Source organism: Polistes fuscatus, unplaced genomic scaffold (assembly GCF_010416935.1).
Source record: "Polistes fuscatus isolate 324 unplaced genomic scaffold, CU_Pfus_HIC Scaffold10, whole genome shotgun sequence".
Taxonomy (NCBI): domain Eukaryota; kingdom Metazoa; phylum Arthropoda; class Insecta; order Hymenoptera; family Vespidae; genus Polistes; species Polistes fuscatus.
In genome coordinates this window covers 5,604,335-5,630,783 of record NW_025112998.1, presented here as the reverse complement: position 1 = coordinate 5,630,783, position 26,449 = coordinate 5,604,335, and the positions used below count along the sequence as shown (strand labels likewise).

Below are 26,449 nucleotides of genomic sequence, written 5' to 3'. Positions count from 1 at the left end.
AGTTGGAAACATTTTTAATATTGAAATGTATTCATTTATTATATTATCGATATCGACGATTTCGACCTTATCGATGGGTATTGAGAAGAGTTTGAAAATGTGGCGCGAAGTGGCGTATCATTCGAAGTTATCTTTCGTCAGTTAAAAGGATCATCGTAAGAGAATGTAAATTCATGGTTCAGCTTACTGCGACTTTTAAGATACTTAAAAATCGTCATCCAAGTTGACAAAGCTGGTGGCTCTTTGTGGAAAGCGAAGAAAGTTACGGAAAAATTGTAATGATTGAAAGCAAGCTTGTGAAACAATCAAGTGTTTGTAGAAATGAATTGCAATGGAGAATCGTCTTTGGATGGTAAACGTAGGGTCATTTCTTACATGGATAGCAAACCTATCATCACCTGTAAGTTCATTTCTATAAATGTTTACACTTAACCTCTTTACAATGACGATCATCAATGATTATAGTTATCAACGCCCCCTTCCTTATATGCACTCGATTTCTTCATACTTTAATACTTTTTATAACGAATTGAATTATTTATCATATTCCAATATTAATTTCTATAAAGAATTATTTTAATTCTTTTTGTTCATCTAAAATAAAAAAACATATGCTGATTAATTTAGAGATTATGAATTTTTTAATGATAGCCTTTGACAAGGGATGTCAAAATTAAATTGTCTTTAATATCCAATGTTTCTAATTATAATTTTTATTTTATGCGATACTTGCGCATGAATTATTATTAAGTATTTTTAATTATTATAGATGCCGGAGATGAAGAATTATTTTCTACTTTGGAAAATGGTTTGCTTCAAGCTATTCCTGAGAGCACAGTTGAGTGGCGTAGATCATTTGGTAGACCGATTAAACAGGTTAAACTTGGAGCAACTTTTTTATCATTTTCCAAAGATATCTTGCCTAATGAAAAAGACTGGCATCTCGTGAATCAGCCAGTATTACACATTTATTGGAGCGAATGTACTGTAAGTAAAATTAAAGTATTTACATATGTATGCATTATTTCTTTTTACTTTATAACATTTGTTTATGTAATACATATTTGGAAAACATAACTTTTAGGATATTGACGTTTATAAAACAAGTGTAAGAGATGACATAGATGCTTGGTTGAAGATATTATCTTCTTATCATATTCAAGACTGGATGATTGTAATAGTAGAAACATATGATCCAAAAAAAAGTACCAAATTATTACCTAGAACTACTGTTTTAGATAAGATTAGAAATGACTTTGCTTCTAAAACCGGTGATAGGTAATTTAAATTATATTAAATTAAATGCAAATAAAAAATATATATATATAACATGATAATTATGCTTATTTTGTACTATTTTATGTAGGTGTTTTGCTGTAATAAATCCTATTAAATATAAATCTCGTTCAACGGAAACTTGGAGAGGATTAATTGGACGTATACGTCATTTGATGCTAACTGCATACGATAAAACTCTTTCTCGATTTGAAGATGTTATAAGAGAACAAAGGGAAAGCCGGAATCTTCCTGGCTGGAATTTTTGCCATTATTTCCTTTTACAGGTAATATTTAACGCTCTAATAAATTTCTATTAAAAATGAGAAACATGATCGTTATATAAAACGAATTTATTTGATATTAATATTTCAGGAAGAACTTGCATTTGTGTTACAAATGTTGGGTTTATACGACGAAGCATTGGTACAATACGATGAATTGGATGCTCTCTTTACACAATTTGTATTAAATTCTAATGTAGGAGGTACAGTTGAAATGTCCCTCTAAGTTATAGAATGTAATTTATTTATCTTCATATTTAAAAGCTTTTAATTTATTGTTGTTTCTTTTACTAACTTTTTTATTGCCTACCCGCTAATCATTAAAATTATTATTAATAATTAAATTTCATTAATATCGATTATTACTTATTTCGATTAATTTTTATTTTGATTTCTTACAGATACACCAGCTTGGCTGAATTTATTCCAAACGCCTCTTAATAATTGGGCTGGTGTAAATTTAAGCAATGGTGTTAATCATCATTTAAGATTTCTATTAGCTGAATGTAAATCATCATTGCTGGACTTTAGAAGTTATTTATTTAGCAGACAATGCGCTATGCTTTTATTCCTTAAAAAGCCATGGGAGGTTTGTGCAATGAAATTTTATTAACATTGGTTTTTTCTTTTAAATCTGATGAAATACTTAAATAATTTTTCTCGCAGGTTGCACAGCGATGTTTATCCTTTATTCACAATACACTAAGTGAATTACAAATTCTAGAAGTTCAACGACCAGAAGGATCCGTCGAGTGTTGGGCTTTTTTGTGTGCGTTAGAAGTATTGCAAGCATGTCAAGAATCAGCTTTTGGTCTAGATAACAATCAACAGTCAGATCTTTGTTCTTTACATACTGCAAGTCTGTGGGCCCTGGCGCGTGATAAGGTAAATTTAACTAACTTAAAATATTTTATTTAATTTTTTTAGTCCTTATATCGTATAATTATATTTTTTGTTCAGTTAGGAGCATTAGGAAAACTATGTGGTCTCATGCCAGGCAGTGAACCGACTAGCGAACAACTCCACACAGTTGTTTATCTTATAGCAGGTATGGGAGATTCTGAACCACAAGAAGAAAGAAAATTAACTCCAATCGATAAACTGAAGGAAGCATTGTCGTCTAAAGAAGTTTTTAAAAAACAATACTTGGAACATGCAGAATTAGCTATGGGTACTTATAAACACGTTGGTCGAATAAGATCAGCTAGATCGATAGGCAAAGAATTAGCCAGATTCTATGGTGAATTAGGAGAAAATCAGAAAGCTGTAGCATTTTTATCTGATGCTTTGAAAACTTATACAGATGAAGGATGGCATCACTTAGCAGCACAAACACAATTAGAATTAGCACAATGTTATAAAAGAATGGACGATGTAGATAAATATATAGAAGTTTGTGCTGCGATATCTTGTACTAATATATTACATATTACTGTACGTAATTCATATTTTGAAGAAATGTTAGGATATATGAAGATGTTAACTTCTCCACAGCCATTACTCACTGAACTTGGACACTCTTTTATAATACTCAGTATGGAAGTTAACGTAATGGATAAAGTGGTGCAAGATTGTGTAGTTAATATTGTAATTAGTGTACAAAGTTTGTTTCCTAGAGAAATCAAATGTACAGGTGCATATATCTCTGTTGAAGAAGTTCAAAAACCTTTGGCTCCTAATAAAAAAAAAGGTTCCAAAGTGGCAGCAGAGCCACCAATACAATTGTAAGTATTTACTTATTAATGATTACATATTATAATTTATATGAGATATGTAACATTTTTTAATGTTATAATTAGGTTGTCAAGTTGTACTATAGAAGACATGAAGCCATTTGATGCAAGCTTAGCTTTATTACAAGTATATTCTTACTTGAACTGTAAAGAAGACAAAAGTATAGGTTCCGCTAGTGTTATGCACAAAAATCTAAAACCTGTGGTACGACGTTCAGATAGTGCTAAACACAGAAAAGCTCCTATAAATACGAAAGGTGACTTTAGCAAATCGTTATCGTGCTCTGAATTTATTATGAAACCGGGTGTAAATATGTTTACATTGACCAGGCGAGTTGATTGTCCTGGATTTTACGAAGTTGGTCAATTGTCACTTATTATAGAAGAAAAGTTAGAATTTCTATCCCCAATTTTAAATCCACGATTATGCTACGAGGTAGCAAAAACTCAACCATTAATTTCTTTAAAGTGTGGAAGAGATTTATTGGCCGGTATTATTCAAGATATAGAATTAGTTATATCAACTGGAAGTATGAGGATAACGAAAGAAATGAAATTAAAATTACGCGCATCTAGAGGATTAATGATACAATTAAATGAAGTAGAAGCAGTAATGGTTAAAGAATTAGAAACGCCACTGCCATCGTGTGAACCATTTCAAACAATAAAATTGGGATTAAAAGTTTTAGCTGAGTTACCACCTAAAAAAGATCCTTCTTCTATGGAACACAAAGTAATTTTTTTTCTCGTATCAATTATTAGAATCAATGGACTTAAACTTTCCTAATATGAAATATGCAAGTGGTATTATTTTTTCAGCTTAGCGTGCAATGTCCATGGGGTACGGAAGAAAGTATCCTTTTACATTTTGGTCCACCATTAATGACAAATATGAAATTGCACACTGCTAAGCAGAGAAAATTTGTTCAAATCATTGTAACAGGGTTGACAAGTCGACTTTTGCAATTATCTGATCCATATTTGGCATCGAATACGTCAATGGATTTAAATTTTAAAAGTTTGAATCCAACTGCTGGTCAACGATTAATGGTAGGTAGCGGAATGAATGTATCATTCATGTGGGAAGTTGAAGTTGGCAAAGATGAGAAAGCTATGGTACCCATTAAGACTGATTTTCGTGTAAAATACGTACCAATTAATGACACTGAGGAAACGAGTAATTTAAATGATGATCCTTTACATATAAATAATTTGAAAAAGCTAGAAAAAGCTTCTAGTGTATATAGATGTAATTTTGATGTCACGGATTACGTGGTAAGTATAAAAATAAAAAATAATAATATATCATAAAACTTTGCTATTAAGTTTTTAAAAAAGTATAAATTTTCATTTATACATATATAATATTTTTCAGACATTATTCACAGTTTCTTCGAAGGTTGAAGCGAGTGGAGGTGGAGGAGAATTTTGCCGTGCTGGTAGTATGTGTCATCTTTATCTAACAGTGACGCGTATGTTGTATACTCCTAATCCTAATCCTCCACCTCAACTAATGTATGAGGTATTAGCAGATCAAACAATGTGGGCTGTTTGTGGCCGAACAGCAGGAATCATTTCATTAGAAGTAGTAGAAAAACAAAGTGTTACGTTAGATGTTATGCCTCTAACCAGTGGTTATTTACCTTTACCTGTTGTTAGATTGTCTCGATATATCCCTGCGGTAGAAAGCAAATCAGGCAAGTACACTAACAAACTGTATTAATATTCTACATAGAAAAATATCATCCTAATATTGTCATTATGTGTGAACAAGACTTATATAATATTTTCTTATCATATCTACAATATTAATTTAATTTTTTTTCTTCTTTTAAGATGTCACCCGTAAGGGTGATGTAACTTCTGGTCCAAGACTGGAGCCATTCAGTCCAGGACAAGTATACAATGCTAGTAAAGCACAACAAGTACATGTTTTACCTGCAGCACCTTCAGAATCTAATTAAGTTTCTAATCTATTCTTAAAGCCATACTACAACACTTGGTTTTTAAAGAATAAATTCTCACTAGGGTGATCAGCACAGTAATTTGAAAGTTCATTTGAAAGACTATTTACTAGTCTTTATTATCTTACAATTAATATGCAAATTTGTTCTTGATATAAAGAATCAATACTTTCACTTGACTGAAACTTGATTATAGCTAAATTAATAATAGCCACACACACACACTCTTTTTCTCTTTACATATATAGGTTGTACCATAATGATCGATCTTCATTCAGTATTTTTTTTTTGCTTTAACTGTAATGTTTTACTTGAAAACGATGTATGAATTAGACAATAGACAACCACAAACGTAAAAAGGAAAAGATTTTAATTTAAATCTTTATAATGAAATAGAATTTAATATCAGATTGATAGACTTACGAACAACAAAATTGAATACCCTTATATTATAAGATATATTTAATGTCTTATAAATGTAATCTTCTTATTTTTCATTTATATACGTTTAATGCTAATTTTCTTGTTCTTTGTAATCAATTTCAAACGACTTATTATATTATTTTATCCAACTAAATTTATTTCTGTCTTGTTTTTGAAAATATTTGCTTTCAATGAGTATTATTTTGTTGAGCGCTATGTATTATAATATGATGCCATAATTATTACATAGCATAAGAATGTAAAGAATTTATATAACGCATCGGGAAGAGAACAGTCGATATGAAATTTGTTTTTATCCAAAAATAGTGAAACAACTTTGTAAAATAAAAATCTAAAAGGCAGCCGATAATTTGATCCGGTGTTAATATTTATTAATAAAAAAAAAGAAGTTTAATTTATGCGTATTTTAAATTGTGTAGTATTTTCATATTTAAAATTTTGATCCTACCATTACTATAGAAGAAATGAACTTAATATCGATTGTTCGCTTTGATGTTAATACAGGAAAATATTAGAATGTAATTTTGAATGAAATATCTATCATTTAGATATATGGTACCTGTGCTCTAAAATATATAAAACTGTTTTATAATTTTTTATTAAATAATGTATATTATCTGCATTAATCACGATAGCTACTTATTCTTAATCCGATAAGTGCTTCTTCGCAATTTGCTCTAAATATTGATCTAACAAGAAAGAAAGAAAGAAAAAAAGAGAAAACAACTCATTAAATCTATATGTACACGTGACATCGAATATTTTCGAGGATCGATAAAAACAGCGTGTATAGGTATACATATATATGTGTGTGTGTGTGACAAAAAAATGATATGAAAAATGAACATTGAAGAAGATAGAAAAAAGTATCTGTATATTATTACTTTCGTGCCAATGTAGGAATTCTTCACTTTAATTAAATTAATTACTTATAGATTTTGTATCAGAGATTGTTTAATTATATTTTCTTTTTATTTTTGTTTTTCTTTTCTGTTTGTTTTTATTTTGCAAACGTTTAAAACTTTGTGATATTTATAAAGATCTTTTTTATATACTAGCAATTCAATTTTCTTAGAATGATATGATGGAATATTGAAATATAATGAATTATATTATATTAACTGTATATCTATAAACAATTAATTATATCTTACTTTATACCGAGAATTATAAATTATGTGGAAGAAAAAAAATGAAAAAAAAGTAATAGAGCAGTAGTGCCTATTAGAGAATTTTATAAAAAAAGATGTCTTACTGGTAATGCTAAAATACATTAATTTTCCTAAATCATCTAGTTATTGGCCAGTGATAAAAATAAATAGTATAATTACATCAACATATGTATATATATTTAGAACGTTCTAATTTTGACATAACAAACTGTTTACTCAATCAGATATGGCCTTAATATATTTAATTCATGCAAATGAATCGTTTCTAGAATACCCCTGCATTTTTTCGACTGATATTAATTTTCATAGCAATTTAAAATCAGATTGTTTATTGAGAATTAACAATGTTGTAATAACTGTATTAAAACATGTACATTTCTGCAAATGCAACTCGAACTATATATATATAAATATAAATATTATAATAGAGAAATAGATAAAATATATTAATGTAAATTAAGATATAAATTTTGTATTAGTTTCAATTAAACGAACAGTTTTTGTAATGACAGAATAATACTATATTTAAGAACTTAGATGTTTCATCAGAATTCAGTATCTTGGTATCTTTCACTGCATTCACAGTTACTATAAATATATAAGAAGAAAATAGAACGGATTTACATTAACAAGTAATTTCATCGAAAATTTATGTCTCGGTATATAATATCATAAAAAATTATGTTCTCTCTCTCTCAATTAAAATACATATATTTACGTTGCCATGTTATTCTGCATATATCTATATAGATTAGTTTTCATTGAATATCTTTTTTATTCAAAATGTAAATAAGATAAATGTTATAATATTCTGTATACGTGATAATTATATATTTTATACGTTATCAGAGCTATAAAAATTATTTAGTATTTATATTAATATAAAATATATATATATATATATACATATATATATATATATATATATAAAATGTGGGAAGATATTTTTATTTGGTATTATAGATCATAATAATTAAATCATCTTTTTTATTGCCTAGTATATATATAATCGATAATAATCGTTTATTACTTAAGAATGTTTAATAATTTTTTTCTTTTTTTTTGTGTATTAAAGTAAAAATAAACATACACAAACAAATTAGTAATGCTTCAAAATACTGAAAAGGATACTGTTATCATATCAAAAAGAAATACTGCAATTATATTATTTTAATATTACATCATAAAGAATTGTTATAAATCAACGTCTCTTTTAAAAAAACAAAAAAGAAAGAAATAATACATGTATACTTGGTACATAGATGCATTAAATGTAAATTGACAAAATGTGAAAGCACAACGTTTCTTTTATAAATTATATATATTCACAAAATAATATACAAAATTATTTTATTTCTTGATTATTGAATAACCCTAAATTTCTACGATTTCTTTTTATTGTTAGTATACTTTTCTGATATATATGTGTGAATATAATTATGTATAAAGCCAAAATACCAAATAAAATCCATAAATCTGTTTTTGTATTATTTGTGGAGCTATCGCATGGGCTTATATTGTAAATGTGAAAAGTTTTGCATATTATATTATTATTATAACAAATATGGTTAGATACTAAAAATGAATGTTTCCAATCTATTCTAATGATCTAATTATACATATTGTTTTGATAATATCTATGTTTAATCATACATCATTTTAGTTTTCATTCTATATTTTCTTATCGAATTGTTTTCATTTAATGTATGCACTTATATTTGGCACAGTTTTCTAGCAAAGTTGTATTATATCTTTTTATCAAAAATATTGTAAGATAAAGTAAGTTTATTTTTTTACCTATAGTACCACAAGTACTATATCTATAGTATATACTACGCTATATATCTAATGTAAATAAAAAATATTTGTATGAAAAAATGATGTATATTACATTGCGAACATGGTCACCAAACAGTACAATATGTACTTTAATTGATGTATGGAATGAAATATTTCTTCCTATTACCATAATAATGAATTAATTATTGTAAATCTTTATCTTACTTAATTTGAAATGGTATTAGTAAGTTGGCATCGGTGCTTGAGTTAAAAGTAAACCAAATCTTCTTTTCAATATTATTCGCTCTTTTGAGAATTTGTCTTCTGGAGAAAATCTTGCTGGAATTTTAAAATAATATGTAAATACTAATTATTATATAAATCTACAGAAAAATATTGTTTTAAATATTACCAGGATGTGCAGACATGGTTGGTTTTCCATTAGGATCAATTTTCTGTAGGATAAATGTAGAAGAATGAATTAATTATTATTACATTATAAATCAATTAATATAAGAAATTATTATCAAATATTTGTTTTTACCTTTAGCGTGTATACACGCTTTCCTTCTTCATTCAAATAATACATTAAATACATTTTTTTATAGGTTAATGAACTTTTCTCACAAATATAAAATCTAATATAACAAATATAAAATCTAACCTCAACTTGAACTCTAGCAACGTGCTTTACAAATGATCGTACAGCATGGCTGATCGTACAGCATGGCTGATCGTACAAGGAGAAATTCGCGCATGCGCACAATTACATTTTATTAAATTCGATAGAAACAAAAAAAAAGAAAACGATATAAATTACAAAATAATACATTTTTAATATTTTATGAATGAGACACTAATATTAAACACTTAAAAAAAAAAGTAAACATAAGAAAATAATAATATTAAATATTTTCTTTATACTTAATCGATATTTTTTTTTATAATAATTCAATTTGCCAAAAATGCTTGCGATTAATTAAACAACAAAAACATTTGTTTTTTTTAACGTAAAATTTAAAATTGCATTTTCGATGTGTATTTAACCTAATGTTTTTTATATCTAAAATATTTAAATATCATTATTCGATAAGATATAAAATATTCATATTGCTGTGACGCAATAAAATGACGTGTTCTATATATACCTTTACCATATAGATATAAACCATTGTAGGCTTAAATGGGGCCTATGCTTACCTGTATATGGTTAGCTTTCGCTCCCTCACATTTCTGCATCCCTGGTTATCCGTGATAAATGGGGCCTTAGATTTACACACTAGGACCTTACGACAGATGTCTTGGTATTTATTAATTTTATATAATACAAATTTCGAGATTTTATTTTTCAATATGAAATTAACTAAATTATCATAATGATAAATATATAAATATATACTATACGTTTACCTATGTTCAGTTGTATCGATTGAAATCATATTTGTAAATCGATTGTTATATTATTTAAATATACGTTATTATTTTCATAAATAATACTTTATTATTTCATCAAATTTTATATTATGTTAATAATTGTATAACGCATTTCGATAGGTTTACAAATTCCCGCTGCTGCGACGCGCTGATCCCACCAATCAAGTGTTGGAAAAGGCCCAATGCTATTGGTTCAAAAATGAGAAGACAAATGTTCTCGACCAATCATATTTTAGTAATACGCGAATAAAGTAAAGTAATTATTGCGTACGTGGAGAAGCGAGATGGATATTAAGAAGTAGAGTGGGGGAAGTTGGGCCTTACTCATAGCTGCAGTTGCCAGTACGCTCTCGTGGCGTGTGTGTTATTAATAGTGTAAACGATATCATTACAACGTTTATTCGATTGTTTTATTATTCTTTTTCTTATTCCCTACAGCATAACAAGGACATACAGCTTTATTTTTCAACGATTTTCAAAACAATTTATTTAAATTTTCGGAGTTCCCGTTTGTTTATTTATCGAAGATAGATTGTTGTTCTGTTTATCGAAAGTAAGAATCGAGATGCGTGGAAGCGTCGCGTTTGACGAATTTCGGCCACGACGTTGGCCCTGAGAGAAAGCAAAGCAAAGTAAAGTAAAGGGTAAGAGGAAGGGAAGAGAAGAGAAAAGGAGAAGGGGAAGAAGTGGAAGAAGAAAAAGAGGAAGAAGGGAGGAAGGTGAAGGGAGAGTAGTAGTAGTAGCGTTCCGGAGAAGAAAGGACGACGATAGTGACAAAGCAAGAAAGAAGAAGATAGAAAGAGAGAGAAAAGAAAGTTGCGTTCCTCTGTGTGTGTTTGTGTGCGCACGTGTGCGGTGTGTCGCGCGTGTATGGTGCACGCGTGCGCAAGTTCTGTGAAATACAAGAGTACAGATCGGATGCAGTGGTACCGCACGCGTATAATACGTAGACGGACGTGTGCATCGTCGACCGTGTCCCCGCGTGTACTTGACAGTGCGGAATCAACAAGTGTCGCCGTTTAAATATCAAATCCCCCGCCAACTTCTACCTTTCAATTTCTTTTCGTTGTTAAGGATAAGACGATTTACGGAAAACCACCAACTGTTTCTTCTTCTTCTTCTTCTTTTTAGAATTGCTGTATTTACTATTTAAATAACACGGGTATAGAAAAAGTAGTTGATTTTCATCACGGAAACGTTGTGATCGACGCTGACACCGGATAGGTCCGTTACACGTCGTCGATCCTACCAAGTGGCCGTGGATGGCCACTTTCGTCGGCATCTCAAGATGGAAGTCGTCTATATAGGTAAGTATTACGACGTTGCTCATGTCACACATACTATCTAATTTATTATTTCATTTTTGTTGTTGCTATTAATTGGAAATTGTGTATCATTATTGTGGTTGAGTGTTTTTATAAACGATGATTTTGTATTTATTTCGTTTGGAAAGGCGGAATGCGGAATGCGGAATTGTGTTTTCATTTCTTTTTTATTTAAAATCGTATAAAAAGGCAACTATTTTTTATAATGTTTTTCTATTTATTTGAGATCACTTTCATTTGATTTATTATTTTATTTCTTTCGTACGAAAATCGTATATCATAATTCTAATTATAAGATTTTATAAATGCATCTTTACTCGGGACGTTCATGTATTTATATGAGATTATTTTCATATCGTTTGAAAATGCGGAATGTGGAATATATGTCATATATGTTTTTATTTATTTCATTCGTTCTTAATTTATTATTTTTCAAATAAATAGGTTAAGTTTCTCAGCAATGTTTACTAATATTATACATTATCACCAACTCGTGTTCATTTTCATATTCTGTTTCGATAACGGTATAATCTAATTGTAAGTTAGCGTCGAGGTTTTGCGTAATCTTGGTTCGTACTTTTTTTATATTTACCGCCATTTCTTCTTTTCTTTTTTTAATTCAAACGCGCCAAATTTTTCGCGCCAATTTTCGTTATTTTTTTAAAAGAATTTTTTGTTCAAAATGGTAGTTCTGGTGTTTGTTACGTTACAAGTTTGTAGTTCTTTTTGTTCTAAATTAAAGGAAGTTTCAATTTAAACGACAGTATATATTTTATCTTATCTATAAACCTTTTGTTCGCGTGACACGTGAAATGCATATGTCAAGGAGAACGGTCAATGTACGAGCCTTACACTGATGATAATTCATGTTATAACGAACGTGCTTTGAAAAATGTAACAATTATTATTAGATTCTTTTTCTCGTGTTACTATTATTTTTATATGTTAATTTAAGTTATTGTATTTTAGATATTTATGATTTAGTTTTTATAATTACGATCGTTTATTATTTACTTTTATTATCATTTTTATGATAATTGTGGTAGGTTCGAAGGCTGGAAAAAGGTTAATTTCAAGTTCGTCCATTGTAATATTCTAATTTCTTTGATAAATTTTTTATAATAATGATAGACAGAGAAACGTAATAGAGTATGATTTAATAATATTTCAGGATCGAAAGGTAATACTTAATCATCGAAATATTACATAATGGAAGCTAAGAAATGATATTATTTGTCTTTGAATTTCTCATGCCTGGTATGCCTTTCTGTAACTCGAGAAATCGAGTCTGAAAAAATTCCTGTAATCTTCTAGCGTGAAGGTTTTTATCAAGCCAATTGTTTACATTTATTTTAAATCATTTTTATATCTTGTAATAGATATCTCATCAAGGATAGAGATAAAACATATTTATAATTTTGGTCAACATATTGATTTCATATTAATCTATTAATATAAAAAAAAAGTAAGGTAATATTTCTCATTATCTTTAATTTACATGTTTATTTTTTTAAATATTTTATTTACATAAAAATTATATAAATTATATATATACTATTTACGTTATTTGTGTTAATTCGTTTGAATAAAATTGATGTACTTTATTTTTAGTAAGAAGATAAACATTATATTTTGTAACGAAGCATTAAAATAAGCATCATCTTTAAAAGAAGCGCATGTCACAGGCTAGATTTACGATTGGTGATGTAATACAAGATACTGACATCATACCCAACTCTTTTTGTATTTTAACTGGATTCATGGAAAGGAAAAGTTAAAATATATAAATGTACATGCTTAGGAGTGTAGGATCAAAATAGCTCGCATTTTGTTGAGTATAGGGATCGATAGGTGTGGCATGTGATTCTTTGTCAGATCGATCCAATTCCATTATGTACCTATACAGAAATATATGTATATATATATACACACCTATCTGTTCCGTCCCCGATTCTGTTGGATTTGACTTTAAATCGCGTAATTATCAAAATCAAATGACTATCTTGAAAACGTGTTTAAAACTAGAATTACCTACGATTATATTATATCAGTCAAAATAACACAAATTTTAATTAAATCAAAATGAATTTTACCTTAAAAACGTGTTTAGTATTAGAAACATCTGCAATTATATATCAGTCAAAATAACTTTGTAGCAAATATATGTCACAAAAAATAATGAAGATAATTTTGAATTAAATATAGTATGAAATTACAAAAATTTAAATTTTTACTTAATGTTAATTTAGAATAGAAACAAAACATTAGTCATATCATATATATATATAAACATTTAATATATTTATATTAAAGTATGTATTATGTATTTTATTTCATATTAAAATATTAATAATATTATACATACTAATACTATATAAGCGGATAAGACTAATCATTTTGATTGGTTTTAGTAGTTCTAGTATTAAATAGTTACAGATAGGTATAACATGGTTGTTAAATAGTATCGTGGCTGTGATAAAGATGTTAACGTTATCACCATTAAAGAGTTACTTTCAATTATTTCGAGATCGTACGTAAGGTAGAAAATATTTATCGAGTTTTATCAGGATCGTATAATGAAACGCGATACTACTTTGTATGTGCATCGTATGAGCAACGTAGGATCACCGAAGGAACTTATATAGGTACATATATATATAAACTACTGCCGTCTCTAAGTTCAAAGTCTTCGAGTATGTAGAATAGTATATACCTGCATTCTACTTACTGTGGTGCACTTCTCTAGTGCAATAACGTGAATGAATGCGATATAATACTAATGCGGTAGCATATAGTAAACGATACAGTCGCTGATGTAACGCAAACCGATTAAAACGAATAGAGAATCGAGTTAAGAGAAAGAAAAGAAGAAAATAATAGAGAAAACACCTCTTCATTCAAACAACCATTCCATTATTTCAATAAGTAGAAAAGAATATACTTGACTCTTTGTATGAACACATAGTACAACATCTTTTTGCGAACACTTATAATTAGTATTTTTTGTTGTTTTTGTCTCACTTTCACGACTTGTAACGTAATCCTATGTTATTTTTAAATTAGCATTGTAATAACCATTCGTCAATTTTTTAAAACTAAAATTTACACCAATTCGTGTTTTGTTTATTGAAATTTGTATAAATATCATGTGATAAAAGAATATATTTTTCTTTTTATATTTACAAATTCATAAACTTTTGGATAATTATATATACGATATTTAGCTGAACATCTTGCAAAATTGTTAATTTAAGTAGCATACAGAAGCTCGCATAAAAAACAGTGCTAATTTCTTCATCAACAGTTTCCGCGTGTGTTATTTGTCTGTTAAATATGATATAAAATTAAAATGGAAAGTTATATATTTTTATATTTAGATTGTCAATCATCAGCAGAAACATCACGTTCTTCTCACTAGGATCGTTTAAAGTATATAAAAAAAGAAGGAAGAAAAAAAAGGGTAGAGAGTTCAGTAAATGTAACGTTAAACGTCGTTCACTTATAATGCAACCTTAATCTGAATGCGGAAGTATTGGATCTAGTAAGGAGCTGCTTTTGCACCTGCGGTTTTCTATCAAAGAATAATCTAATCGTTCTATCACACAAGATATCGTTTAGATCGAGCGTGAATAATTACTTACCTAACTAGAAAATGTTCTTTTCTTGCGTTAAGATGAGAGTCTCTTACATAGTAAACGTTAGATCTATGTATATATATATATATATATATATACATACATGGTATAGTCTAAGCTACCTATTCTATTTACGAACGAGTTTACATTTACATATCTAATGAGGCGTTAGTTTCTTATGCATGGCAATTCTACATGCGAGATCTTCGCGACATCGAAATCCTGCACACCTCCTGTTTAACACTTTTATCGCTGATGCTACTGAAACAAGATCGTTTAGCTTAACATTGTATACAATTATAAAAAGAAAAAAAAAGAAAGAAAATATTTATTACTCACAATTAGTATTGCAGTGGTCAATTGTTTAAATAAAAACTGTAAGAATATACAAAATATTGCTTATAATTTCTATAGAAAAATTGTCAAAAATATTATGACAACGCGTGAAAATTATGGTATTATTTATAGAGATATAATTAAATTATAGAAATTTATATATATATATATATTTTTTTTTAAATATTTTAAACTTGGGAAATATCTTTTGGTTATAAAATTAATTGCAATTTAGAAAATTATAAATGTGTTTGAGTGTGGATTGAAAAGTTTTGAGCCACAACAAAGAAAGAACTTTTAATTTCTTTTTTAAGTAAATAAAGAAACAATCTATAAATTCGAAACGTTTGTTATTCGGTTCGTGCAGGTGGCCAATGGTTTTGATCTCAATTAAAAGATTTGTAAAATTTAAAACGATCGGTTAGTTTATTACTATGAACTTTTTAGGGTCAATTAATGTCAATGCGATAGACGACGAATCGGGTTCTGCGTTGGTGTTGGTAACAATAATAATACCGCGATAGAATGGAACATTTGAATGGATGTTAAAGTTTCACGCGTTGGTGATAATAATATTTAGTTTGCTATCGTTTTATCCGAACACGATGAACGTTACTTTTTTAATAAGATGACCACTCTCACGTAATTATCTTGATAAGTCATCGCAGTTTATACGCATATTTATGCACATGCGTGTGCGTATGAGCGAGCGAGCGTGTATGTGTGTGTGCGTGTACACATTATACATAAAACGAAACTCACCATGATCTCGTAGTAGCTGGAATTCTTGACAAATGGTTGCTTGAGATACGAAGTTTACAATCAACTCAACGCACGTTAGAAGCATTCTAACATTCGTTCCGGATGATTACAATTTTCTCATAACCGCATTTGGTTAAAGAAAAACATATTCTGTTTTTTTTTTTCCTTTTTTAATATATCCCTCTCGTATCTTTCGTGTCGATCTTCGAGATCTCCTTTTCTTTTTTTTTCTTTTTTATTATAGATATTATCAAAAAGGAAACACGATATGAACGCTTATGATAACATCTATCTGAATGTTAATTATTTTTTCTTCTTCTTCTTCTTCTCTTCTTCTTCTTCTTCTTCTTTTTCCAGATGAACGAGAAGACGTGCAGAAGAAAACTTTTACGAAATGGATCAACTCGCAGCTGCTGAAGGTGAGTGGTTCTTTTCTTTTCTTTTTCTTTATTTTTAACAATCTTATAATAATACGAAGAAAATCATTTTATTAAATCTTTTCATTGGGAAAGAAGAATCAAGATGATCAGGGGGGGGGAGATAGATAATTATTGTATTTCTGTAGGTAGAGAAGTATCTTTTAAGAATGAATTTATTTTTTTTTAATGAACATTATACACGCAGTAACTAGTGATTGGTTGTTGTCCTCGTTTATCAAGGCCGCCCACGCCACTGTCTTGTAGCATGAGAAGATTGGAAATCAAATATTATTGGAGTTATGAACCTACGTCACGATTACTCCTGAATGTCATGCGACAATCTTACTATCACGAATTAAAAATCATAATCATAACGGATAGAATCGATAAAAGTGTTTATACATTGTGCTCTACGTATTAGTTGTATTTTATTATCTTTGCGTGTTTATCCATTTTACGACAAAAATGAACAGTTCGAATAGATTGTTTTTTCCAAAAAAAAAAAAAAAAAAAACAGAAGAAATAGAAACGAATTTTCTTGTCAAATTCTAATAATAAGGAGACATTAAAACACAAGCCTATACTTTAATACTTTTATTTAAAATATATTTTATTTACAAATAAAAAAAATAGAAAAAAGAACTAAAAGAAATCTTTCCGATCGATCATGGGTAGTGCAACTAATTACATATATTTGCTTTTTACTCGGTGAAAATAAGAGACCTTGAATTACATATTTATCTTTATTTTTCACAGAATCAGCACGAACCGATATCCGACCTGTTCGTCGATTTAAGAGACGGAAACCGGCTTCTGTCCCTCCTGGAGGTACTCACGTCGAAAGTTTACGTAAGTGCTTACAACGATTGTATTGCATGTCCGTGAAAGAATCGTTTCGCAAAAAAGAGTCGAAATACTTATATTATATACTATAAATACATAGGTATTTTCAAATGATAATTAATAATATTCGTTTTCTTCGGGGGTGGGGGTGGGGGCTGGGAGGAGGGTTTTCTTTTTTTTTTATTTCTTTTTATTAACTTTTTCTTTACCTTTTTATCTTTCATCGTAAAATGACTATCTTTGCTTCGAGGATTATTATCTTGATGACAGTTCACTGACATACGTTTAATTACGTTCACGTCAAGTTTTAAAAGGATACAAGTTTCGTCCATCAAAGATACTTATTTATTCTCGTTTTTATTTGTAGTAGTAAGTATTTCTCTTGAAAGGGAAAGAGGACAAAAAAGAAAAAGAAATAAAGATACGCGCCGTCCTGTGTCTTTTTCTAGTTCACGCAGGTGTTTACACTTTTAACTGGCAGATGTATGCACGTGGAACCAGGCGACAGTTAGTTTTTTCAAGTTCAAATATTTGTAGCATAAAATTATAGAAAATAAAAACGTACTATGTTAGAATAGAAATTTTGTTTTATTATAACATTTAATAATGTCAATTTATGTTATATTATTAAAAAACAAAATTAAGAATTTAATTAAATAAGTTATTTTCATATTTAATTATAGGAATGAATATAAATAATTCCTGCATGACGTATTTATAAAGTAATATTAATATTTTTATCTTATTATTAAAAATCTAGAAAACTTTTCAATCCATCCTCGTACGTCTTCGTACGTTCGATTTAATCATATAAATTATTTCGAATGTTCAGTACTTGTTAGTATAGTTGTAATAGTTGAATGATTGTACAGATCTGTAACGATACGCATTTCAACATGCACAAATCGTCTTTATTAATTAGGGTAGGAACATTTCTCTTAGCTGACTGTACGCTAGTCGTTTCTCTATTCATTTAATTGCGTGAGTAAATAGAAGACGAGTCTCCATAACCGATCTTATTGTGGAGATAAATGTGTTCTAGATTATGTTAGTTTTAAAAAAGAGGCTTCAAAGAAATATATATGTATATTTTTTAGTCTTATTTTTATAAGAATTAATTGGAATCATTTAAAAAATGGAACATAAGATTTTACAAATTTCTTACGTTTAGAAAAATATTGTTATGACGTAATAAATATAAATTTCTTTTTTTTTTTTTATTAATATATACAAGTATGAATATTATTTTCAGAAAAGAGAACGCGGTCGTATGCGAGTTCATCATCTCAATAATGTTAATAAAGCATTGCAAATCCTCGAACAGAACAATGTAAGTTTTTATTTAAAAAAAAAACAAAAAGAGTATCGAATATATTGGATAAATATAATTTTAGGTGAAGCTTGTAAATATTAGTAGCAATGATATCGTAGATGGTAACCCAAAATTATCACTTGGTTTAGTATGGAGTATTATTTTACACTGGCAGGTATGTCATTACAATAATTATCAATTTTTCCATAGTCTTTTGGGAAAAGGATTATATTTTTGTTTTGAAATTTTAATGAAAAATATTTACGTAGGTACATTATCATCTAAAAGATTTGATGACGGAATTACAACAAACGAATTTAGAAAAGACTCTTTTAGCATGGTGCAGACAAAACTCTCAGGTAAAATATCGTTCGCCCGTAGAACTATAGTGACTCGTTGTGTATTGATTCAGTTTTTTTTTGTATTAAAAATATATGAAATTCGCTTTTAGAGTTATCCTGGTGTCGACATTAAAAATTTTACAACTTCTTGGTCAGATGGATTAGCGTTCAATGCACTTTTACATCGTTGCAAACCACAATTGTTTGATTTTAATGCTATTTCCCGAAAACATCCTAATGCCAGATTAGATCATGCATTTCGTTTTGCCGAAGAACATCTTAGAATAGAACGACTTTTAGATCCGGAAGGTATTTGAGTTACTACGATCACTAATTTTCTTCATTTATGTCATTTTATTTCTATTTCCTTTTTATTTCTTTATTGTATTCGTTAATTATAGATGTGAATACGTCGGTACCGGATAAGAAATCAATAATGATGTACGTAATGTGCTTGTTTCAATGTTTAACTCAATCCGGAGACGATACCGGTGATTTGGATTTATCGATTACGAGTGATAGTAGTCCTGTTACAACACCAGGCACCGAGGTACGCTTAACACTAAATTTACCAACAATTTAAGTACCTATTTGTACAGTAACCGGTCAAATGATCATTTAACGAAATATTTATTATGTACAAGTGAGTGCAGATAATGAATTATACGAATTTTGAACTAGTCCATTTGGTACTGGGTTAATTAATCAATAAAATAATATTTATAATTATAATTGTTATAAATTATGTGTAAAGAGAGAATATTAATTCCAAAGTTAAAATTGGTCATTAAGATTATCATGAATCATCGAAATCAATCAAAGCGATTGGTAATTATAGTTAAATGAGTGTTTCTATTGATTTTTCTTTTTTAATTTCTAAATTGACATTGAAAAGATGTTTAAAAAGAAAAAGCTTTATAAATAAAAGTTTTTTGATTTTTTTTTTATTTAGGAGAAAAAAAACGAAGATAATTTTTACTGCACTGACAGAAATAATTATAAATTGGTTGTTGGTAGTTTTAGTGTTAATAAAATGAAATTTGTTGGATGCAATTAGGGAATGCGATTAGATTAGAATATATTTCCATTATAGAACACTTTAACTTTGTCAACATTTGGAGCGCCAACATTTGGAATGCCAACATCACGTCCGATGAGTCTTGCAACGAACGTTTCCGTTGAACTCGGTGGTTATCAGGTCGCACTCGAGGAAGTTTTAACGTGGTTGTTAGAGGCCGAGGATAAGTTGAATCATGCGCCGGAACTCGGTACGAATTTGGAAACGTTGAAGCAACAGTTTCACGATCACGAAGCATTCTTGATTGAATTGACGGGACATCAGGATGGGGTAGGTGCTGTTTTGGAAGAAGGTGCGAGATTGTTAGCCGAGGGTGGTTTGCACAAGGACGAGGAACATGAAGTACGCGTTCAAATGTCCCTCCTTAATTCCAGATGGGAGGGACTTAGAATGAGGGCGATGGATACTCAAACTAGAATTCACGAGGTTCACATTTCATTCTTTTTCTTTTTATTCTTTAAACCCTTATCACTCCAACTGTTTGCTCAGATTTTAAGTATCTTACTTTACCGATATTACACAGTCAAATTTACATTCGGGCTATGTAAATTTATGTTCAAAATATTCTTTTTGTAATGTAATTAAAATTAATTTAAATAATATGACTTTTTAAATACATTTATTTAATATAGAATTAATATTACAAAATTCTAAACTTTCTTTATTCAGACAATGTCTACTACTAATGATGCATACTATAATGACTTATTTATTGAAATGCATTTCAGATTTGTGAGAGTAATTCTTGGAGTGATAAAGATTAATAATGGATCCACTTTCTAGATATATAATAGAATCAATAATTGTATATGTAAATGATCATTGTGAATCTCAGGTATTGATGCAAATGCAGCAGGCACAAATAGATGCGCTTAGACTATGGTTGACGAAAACCGAGGATAGAATTTCTTTAATGGTTGGGACAGAATTGAATCAATCTAGTTTGGATGAACAAATGAAACGATTAAATGAATTAGAACAGGATATTAAAGCGCAACAGGATGTGGTCGATAGTATGAGAAATATTGTCGTAGTAGTTGATGAAGAAAACTCGGAGGCTGTTTATACGGAAATGGAAGATCAATTGTCAGCTTTGGGTGAAAGATGGGCACACATTTGCCAATGGAAAGAGGAGAGGCGTCAACGTCTTCAAACACTTTCTTTGCTTTGGCAAAATATTATCGATGATCATAAGAAACTAGTTGCTTGGTTAAACGAAACGGAAATTACGCTTAAACAAATGGAAGCAAATCCGGCTAGCGAGATCGGCGAAGTATTAGAAAGAATAAGAAAGTTGCAAATATTAAAAATGGAAATGGATTTAAATGAAAAGAAAGTAATATCCTTGCAAGAGTCCATGCAAGAATTGGATAATCAAGGATCTTCTCCTGATAGCATTAATATGTTAGAAAAAATCGAAAATTTGCAGGATCGTTGGGACGCTGTCGGACAAATTATGGAAGTTCAAAGCCAAAGGGTAACAAATGTGCATTTTTAAATTATGATGAATGTTCTAATTGAACGTGCATTTTGATTTTATTTCATTTTCTTTTTCTTATTTATATTTTTCATCATTGCATCTAAACAATTTTAAAATATATGCAAATGATGTTTTTTACGCTTTATTATATATTTATTTATTTATTTATTTATTTATTTATTTATTTATTTATTTATTTATTTTAATTCATTGATGTTAATATTTTATTTATCGTTTTTTTATAGCACATTTATAATTTACATGACGCACGCATATTGTGATAATATAATATTATGATGATATGTATATGTATATTTTCATTTGTTTCAAATTTTTCTAAACGATGTAATTAATATCGCGTGTAATTAACGATTTTGCGTTAGCGAAAAATGATTGTATTTAAAATTTCACGCTACCACATTGATCTAAAAGATATTTATTCATATTTTTGTATTACTTTTATAATAAAATTATTATTTTCTTCATAGAATTTGCTTTCGTTTTTTTAAATTTTTTTTTTTTTAATTGTTGTATTCGTATACGTACGTTCTCGATGTTTTGATTATTGCTTTTTAAAAAACATCTACGATAGGAGAAATTATTTATAGGTGAAATTGATAAAAAAAAAAGAAGTAGGTAAAAAAAATCAGTTGAAAAACTAGATTCTAATTATTTTCTTTTGTAATGCGTTTAGATCACTAGTTCCGGTTTTGAATTTGATTTAAAATCTGAAAGGGACACGACTGTAATGAGTAATAACGAATGGATGTCGGAAACGGTAACGAGTATTGCATATAAAGAAGAAATTGCAGCAACGGTACGTCTTTTAAATAAAAAATCATCACACTTGTGTGTTATATCGTTTATATAGTAGAAGATTATTCTGAATCAGTTTGATTACTTTAGTCGACGCCACAGAACGATATGAAAAAACGACGTTTAGACAATACGACCAAACACGAATTTGAATCGGCATTACTTGGGCTTTACAAATGGTTGGATTACGTTGATTTGGAAATTGGCCGATCTGAGGGTGTTTTTGACGAATTAAGTGTTGACGAAAAAAAAGTTGTCTACGAAGATACTTTGGCAGATATCGAATTGCACAAAAGCGAATACGACAAAGTTCTCGAATTAGGAAAACGATTCGTCGAGGAATTAGAAAATACGAATGAGTCAAGTGAAGATGCGAGAAAGAAATTAGAAGATATTCAACATTGTTGGTCGGCCACTAGTAATCGTTTACAAGAAATTAAAAATCGTATATCTTATTTGGAAGAAATCAAAAAATTTCGTAACGAGTTGGATAGCTTGAATATGATGTTAGATAGTTATACCAAATGGTTCGAGATTAATAAAGCTAATAATCAAATAGATATTTTCAGGGTAAGCAGAGGTACTTCGTGTTACCAATGATTTTATTTATTTACGTCGAATTAATATTTTTTTATTGTTGTTGTTGTTGTTGTCTATTTAATTAGGTAAAAATGAAATCGATGAAATCACACGACGAACGTGTTAAAAAATTAATTGACAAAGTTAAAGAACTTTCCGAAAGTAATCACTCGGTAGCCAGTGAAAATAATAAATTAAATGCCGATACAAATACATTGTTTTCTAATTGGGAAAAAATGCTAAAATTGTAAGTGTATAACTTGAATATTAATTAATAGAATATTTTTGTTGTATTCATTTATTATTAATTACAAATATAATACAAATATTAAACTTTTAGATTATCCGATCGTTTAAACGAAATAACAGATAAAATCGAAAAAATTCCACCTAAGAAATATACTGAGTCTATCACGAATCTGATGACATTCGTTAATAGCGTCGAAAGTTTATTATTATCCGAACATACTATAATATCTGACAAAAAGACTATGGAAGAACAAGTTAAAAAATTCCAAGATCTTGCTAACACATTGAAAAAATATCAAGATACGTTTGATTACGTTAATTCAACGGGTCACGAATTAATAACTAAAACTACCGACGATACTCAAGCGCAAAAGTTGAGAAATGAATTACAAGATCTTAATACTAAATGGAGTGACATTCCAATAATATTGGAAGAAAGACAACAGAACCTTTTAAGAGGTAATCACACGAATTCATTGAAATGAAATGATTATTAATATTGTAAATTAAATATTATATTATTTTCGTAGATATTAAATTATTAGAAACATTTGACAAGGAACTTTTAACGTTGGAAAGTTGGCTTGACAAATCTATGGGACATATAGCAGAAATATCAAAGAACACTGATTTAAATGACATCAAAATGACGGAATATAAATTAGAACAGGTGCGAGCATTTTCTCGAGAAATAGACGAAACTAAACCGAAAGTAGAGACACTTCAAATATCAACAAATAAATTACTTGAAAATTCCGAGCCTAACTTTGCCAGTGTATTGAATAACAAAGTTGAAGATATTTCGTGCAAATGGAATACGGTCACGGACGATGCTAAAAGTTTGATTGATAAATACGAAGCGGCTTTAAAGAAAAACGACGAGGTGAGTTAAATAATTTCTTTGTTTTTTACTTATAAATTTGATCGAAATACTTTTAAATCATTTGAACGATCAGATTGTGAACGGAATCGACGATTTTACTAAATGGTTATCGGATTTGGAGAAAGAAATACCAGCAGACATTAAAATAACGTCATCGGTTGAACTATTTCAAGTTCGCGGTCGATATCAGACTTTAAAGGATAAGATTGATAAACGCGTTGAAGAATTTAGGAATTTAAACGAAATGGGAAACGACAAACTTTTGAGTTCGGAAGGTTCATCCGTTAAAGAATTAGGAAGAAGATTTACTTTCTTAAATGCACGCTGGACCGATGTCACGGATCGGATTTATGAACGTTATAGACATTTACAAAATGCTACACACGAATACGGCGAATTTCGTGCTTTGGTTGCTCAAGAGAGTGACTGGTTGGATAAATTAGAAAAAAGATTAAAAAAGTCAACGAAGTGTGCTGCCGACGCGGAAGAAATTTCCGAGGAACTTGACGTAAGTTTCAATTTATTTTTATATATAATTCTTACTATATTATTTATTACATTTAAAAAAAAAAAAAAAAAGCAAAAATTAATATAAATATTTCGTAAATTTATTCAATTAAAAGGATCTTGAAAATTATATAAGAAATCATCCAGAGTCTAGGCAAGAAAAAATTCAAGAAATTGGTAAGCAACTGGTTGATAGTAATATCATGACGCAATCCATACAAACGGACGTAGAAGCTTTAACCAATCGTTGGGAAAATCTAAACGGACAGGTACGTTCTTTTTCTCTTTTCTTTTCTTTTTTTTTTTGTACAATACATATGTGTCTCACCAATATCAGCGATATTAATTAATGGTCAATGATGAATTGTAAATATATGTTAAAAAAAGCTTGGAATGTTAAAAAAAAAAAAGAGAAAAAAAAAGAAAAAGAAAAACAAATGTGCGAGAGAGAAAATTGTATTAGAATAGAATCTAACCATCGAATATGAATACGTTTATAATCGCATGGAATCATACGGTATGCTGTGAATTTTTACGTTAAAAGAAATAATAGTTCTATTAGTGTTCGTAATAACGAAAAAAAGAAAAAAAGAAAGAACAATGGTGAAAAAATATTAGATTCGCTTGATAAAAAGTTAAGCAGGAAGATAGAGTTTTACTTTGAGTAGGCAGGTCAACGAGCGAAGCTGTTGGAAGGATCGGTGAAACAAGCGCAACAATCGGAAGGCCGAATTCTTGCTCTTCAGCACTCCTTAACGCAAGTAGATTCTGTACTAACTGCACGTCTTGACTGCGATCTCACTGCCGATGATTTGCCACATGATTATCAGGTCTGTTTTCTATATTGTTTCTTTCTATGTACACTCAACTCTCATATAACACGGATTTAAATTAATTCAATGTTGTATTTAAACAAAACAGTATGCAGACGAAAACATTCGTCTGCATATATTGAAATGTGTTTTATAAGAGAGAGTTTAATATGTATGTGTTTTATGTTATATTACATACGTGTTCGTTTTTAAATCAAATTAGTATCAGTTACTTTTTTCATTTTGGTTGCTAATTAATTGGTGTGTTTTAACTAATTATACAATCTCCTTATTATTTAATGCTTTCTATTTAATACACGTTTCGCGATAGATAAGCGTGTCAACTTGTGCACAATATAATATTTTATTAATAAATAGCATGAAATGTTTTAAAATTAATTTCTGTTTAAATTAAGCTTCGTTATAGTTAATATATATATATATAGAGGTCGTTAAAATTTTTACAATATATATAAATAATTTACTCGTTAGATCAGATATACGATTGATCTTCAATCATTTTTTAACCCGTCTTATTCTCGCGTGAAATTTTACCAATTTACTTTTATACGTGTAATTATGCGATATTCTCACAGAAATTGATGCAAGAAATGGAACATCAAAGTGCCACGCTTAAAGAAATGGCAGCACAAATTGAGACGTATAAATCGTCTGGTAAAGAAGAAGCAGCTCACAGACTCGAAGAACAAATGACTCTGATCGAGCAAAAATTTGTCGAAGTACAGAAAAAGTTTCAACGTTTTCGTTGTTCAACTAATTTGGAACCTAGATTATCTCGTGCTTTAAGAGAACTTCGAGGTATCGAAGAAGCAACGTGTTTGTTAGAATTATCATCAGAAGATCCGGAAGCTATCGAAGGACAACTAAAACATTGCTTGGTAACATTATCGGTTTAGAATTTGTTTTCTTTTTTTTCACAGTAAAATTCGATCTAAATGTTGTGTGTAAAATTAATTTCATATTTTC

General features: G+C 29.1%; 3 protein-coding genes across 11 annotated transcripts in view; 2 read left to right on the top strand and 1 right to left on the bottom strand.

Moving 5' to 3' along the window:
* The first annotated feature begins 124 nt into the window (after positions 1-124).
* On the top strand, positions 125-5,337 carry LOC122525188 (trafficking protein particle complex subunit 10). Of its 2 annotated transcripts, XM_043647878.1 has the most exons (13): positions 125-400; positions 770-987; positions 1,085-1,278; positions 1,367-1,562; positions 1,651-1,762; positions 1,961-2,148; positions 2,226-2,444; positions 2,520-2,993; positions 3,054-3,283; positions 3,359-4,025; positions 4,112-4,567; positions 4,668-4,989; positions 5,129-5,337. In XM_043647878.1, the coding sequence occupies exons 1-13, from the start codon at positions 322-324 to the stop codon at positions 5,254-5,256; spliced, it is 3,483 nt and encodes a 1,160-aa protein (XP_043503813.1). In that variant the 5' UTR covers positions 125-321; the 3' UTR covers positions 5,257-5,337. The 2 variants fall into 2 exon arrangements, with proteins under 2 accessions (XP_043503813.1, XP_043503805.1); XM_043647870.1 differs by having other exon boundaries at positions 2,520-3,283.
* A 1,690-nt stretch (positions 5,338-7,027) lies between these two features.
* Positions 7,028-9,373, bottom strand: LOC122525180 (H/ACA ribonucleoprotein complex subunit 3). The gene is made up of 4 exons (XM_043647859.1): positions 9,196-9,373; positions 9,064-9,106; positions 8,877-8,990; positions 7,028-7,460 (listed from the first exon to the last, which is right to left on the bottom strand). Exons 1-3 carry the CDS (start codon positions 9,247-9,249, stop codon positions 8,893-8,895), a joined length of 195 nt encoding a protein of 64 aa, XP_043503794.1. The 5' UTR covers positions 9,250-9,373; the 3' UTR covers positions 7,028-7,460; positions 8,877-8,892.
* Positions 9,374-10,410: 1,037 nt separating this feature from the next.
* The window catches only part of LOC122524374 (dystrophin, isoforms A/C/F/G/H-like), a 352,972-nt gene continuing 336,933 nt past the window's right edge, over positions 10,411-26,449 (top strand). For 5 of the 8 annotated variants that reach the window (XM_043646622.1, XM_043646671.1, XM_043646660.1 and 2 more), the window contains exons 1-19: positions 10,411-11,392; positions 16,501-16,562; positions 17,319-17,411; positions 18,658-18,735; positions 18,800-18,892; positions 18,987-19,076; positions 19,169-19,367; positions 19,460-19,608; positions 20,152-20,562; positions 20,972-21,613; positions 22,311-22,433; positions 22,523-23,002; positions 23,098-23,258; positions 23,352-23,719; positions 23,791-24,143; positions 24,217-24,651; positions 24,767-24,919; positions 25,319-25,480; positions 26,059-26,361. In XM_043646622.1, coding sequence (XP_043502557.1) covers positions 11,374-11,392; positions 16,501-16,562; positions 17,319-17,411; positions 18,658-18,735; positions 18,800-18,892; positions 18,987-19,076; positions 19,169-19,367; positions 19,460-19,608; positions 20,152-20,562; positions 20,972-21,613; positions 22,311-22,433; positions 22,523-23,002; positions 23,098-23,258; positions 23,352-23,719; positions 23,791-24,143; positions 24,217-24,651; positions 24,767-24,919; positions 25,319-25,480; positions 26,059-26,361 — 4,374 coding nt within the window. In that variant the 5' untranslated portion in view covers positions 10,411-11,373. The remainder of the gene's footprint in view (positions 11,393-16,500; positions 16,563-17,318; positions 17,412-18,657; positions 18,736-18,799; positions 18,893-18,986; positions 19,077-19,168; positions 19,368-19,459; positions 19,609-20,151; positions 20,563-20,971; positions 21,614-22,310; positions 22,434-22,522; positions 23,003-23,097; positions 23,259-23,351; positions 23,720-23,790; positions 24,144-24,216; positions 24,652-24,766; positions 24,920-25,318; positions 25,481-26,058; positions 26,362-26,449) is intronic. The other 3 variants (XM_043646613.1, XM_043646603.1, XM_043646641.1) reach the window with 2 other exon arrangements.

Excerpts from the sequence above, each read along its gene's own strand:
- LOC122525188 (XM_043647870.1), top strand. The coding sequence starts at position 322 with ATGAATTGCAATGGAGAATCGTCTTTGGATGGTAAACGTAGGGTCATT. Across the intron at positions 988-1,084 it reads TTTATTGGAGCGAATGTACT|GATATTGACGTTTATAAAAC; the intron begins GTAAGTAAAATT and ends CATAACTTTTAG. Across the intron at positions 1,279-1,366 it reads GCTTCTAAAACCGGTGATAG|GTGTTTTGCTGTAATAAATC; the intron begins GTAATTTAAATT and ends TATTTTATGTAG.
- LOC122525180 (XM_043647859.1), bottom strand. The coding sequence starts at position 9,249 with ATGTATTTAATGTATTATTTGAATGAAGAAGGAAAGCGTGTATACACG. Across the intron at positions 9,107-9,195 it reads AGCGTGTATACACGCTAAAG|AAAATTGATCCTAATGGAAA; the intron begins GTAAAAACAAAT and ends TTTATCCTACAG. Across the intron at positions 8,991-9,063 it reads AACCATGTCTGCACATCCTG|CAAGATTTTCTCCAGAAGAC; the intron begins GTAATATTTAAA and ends TTAAAATTCCAG.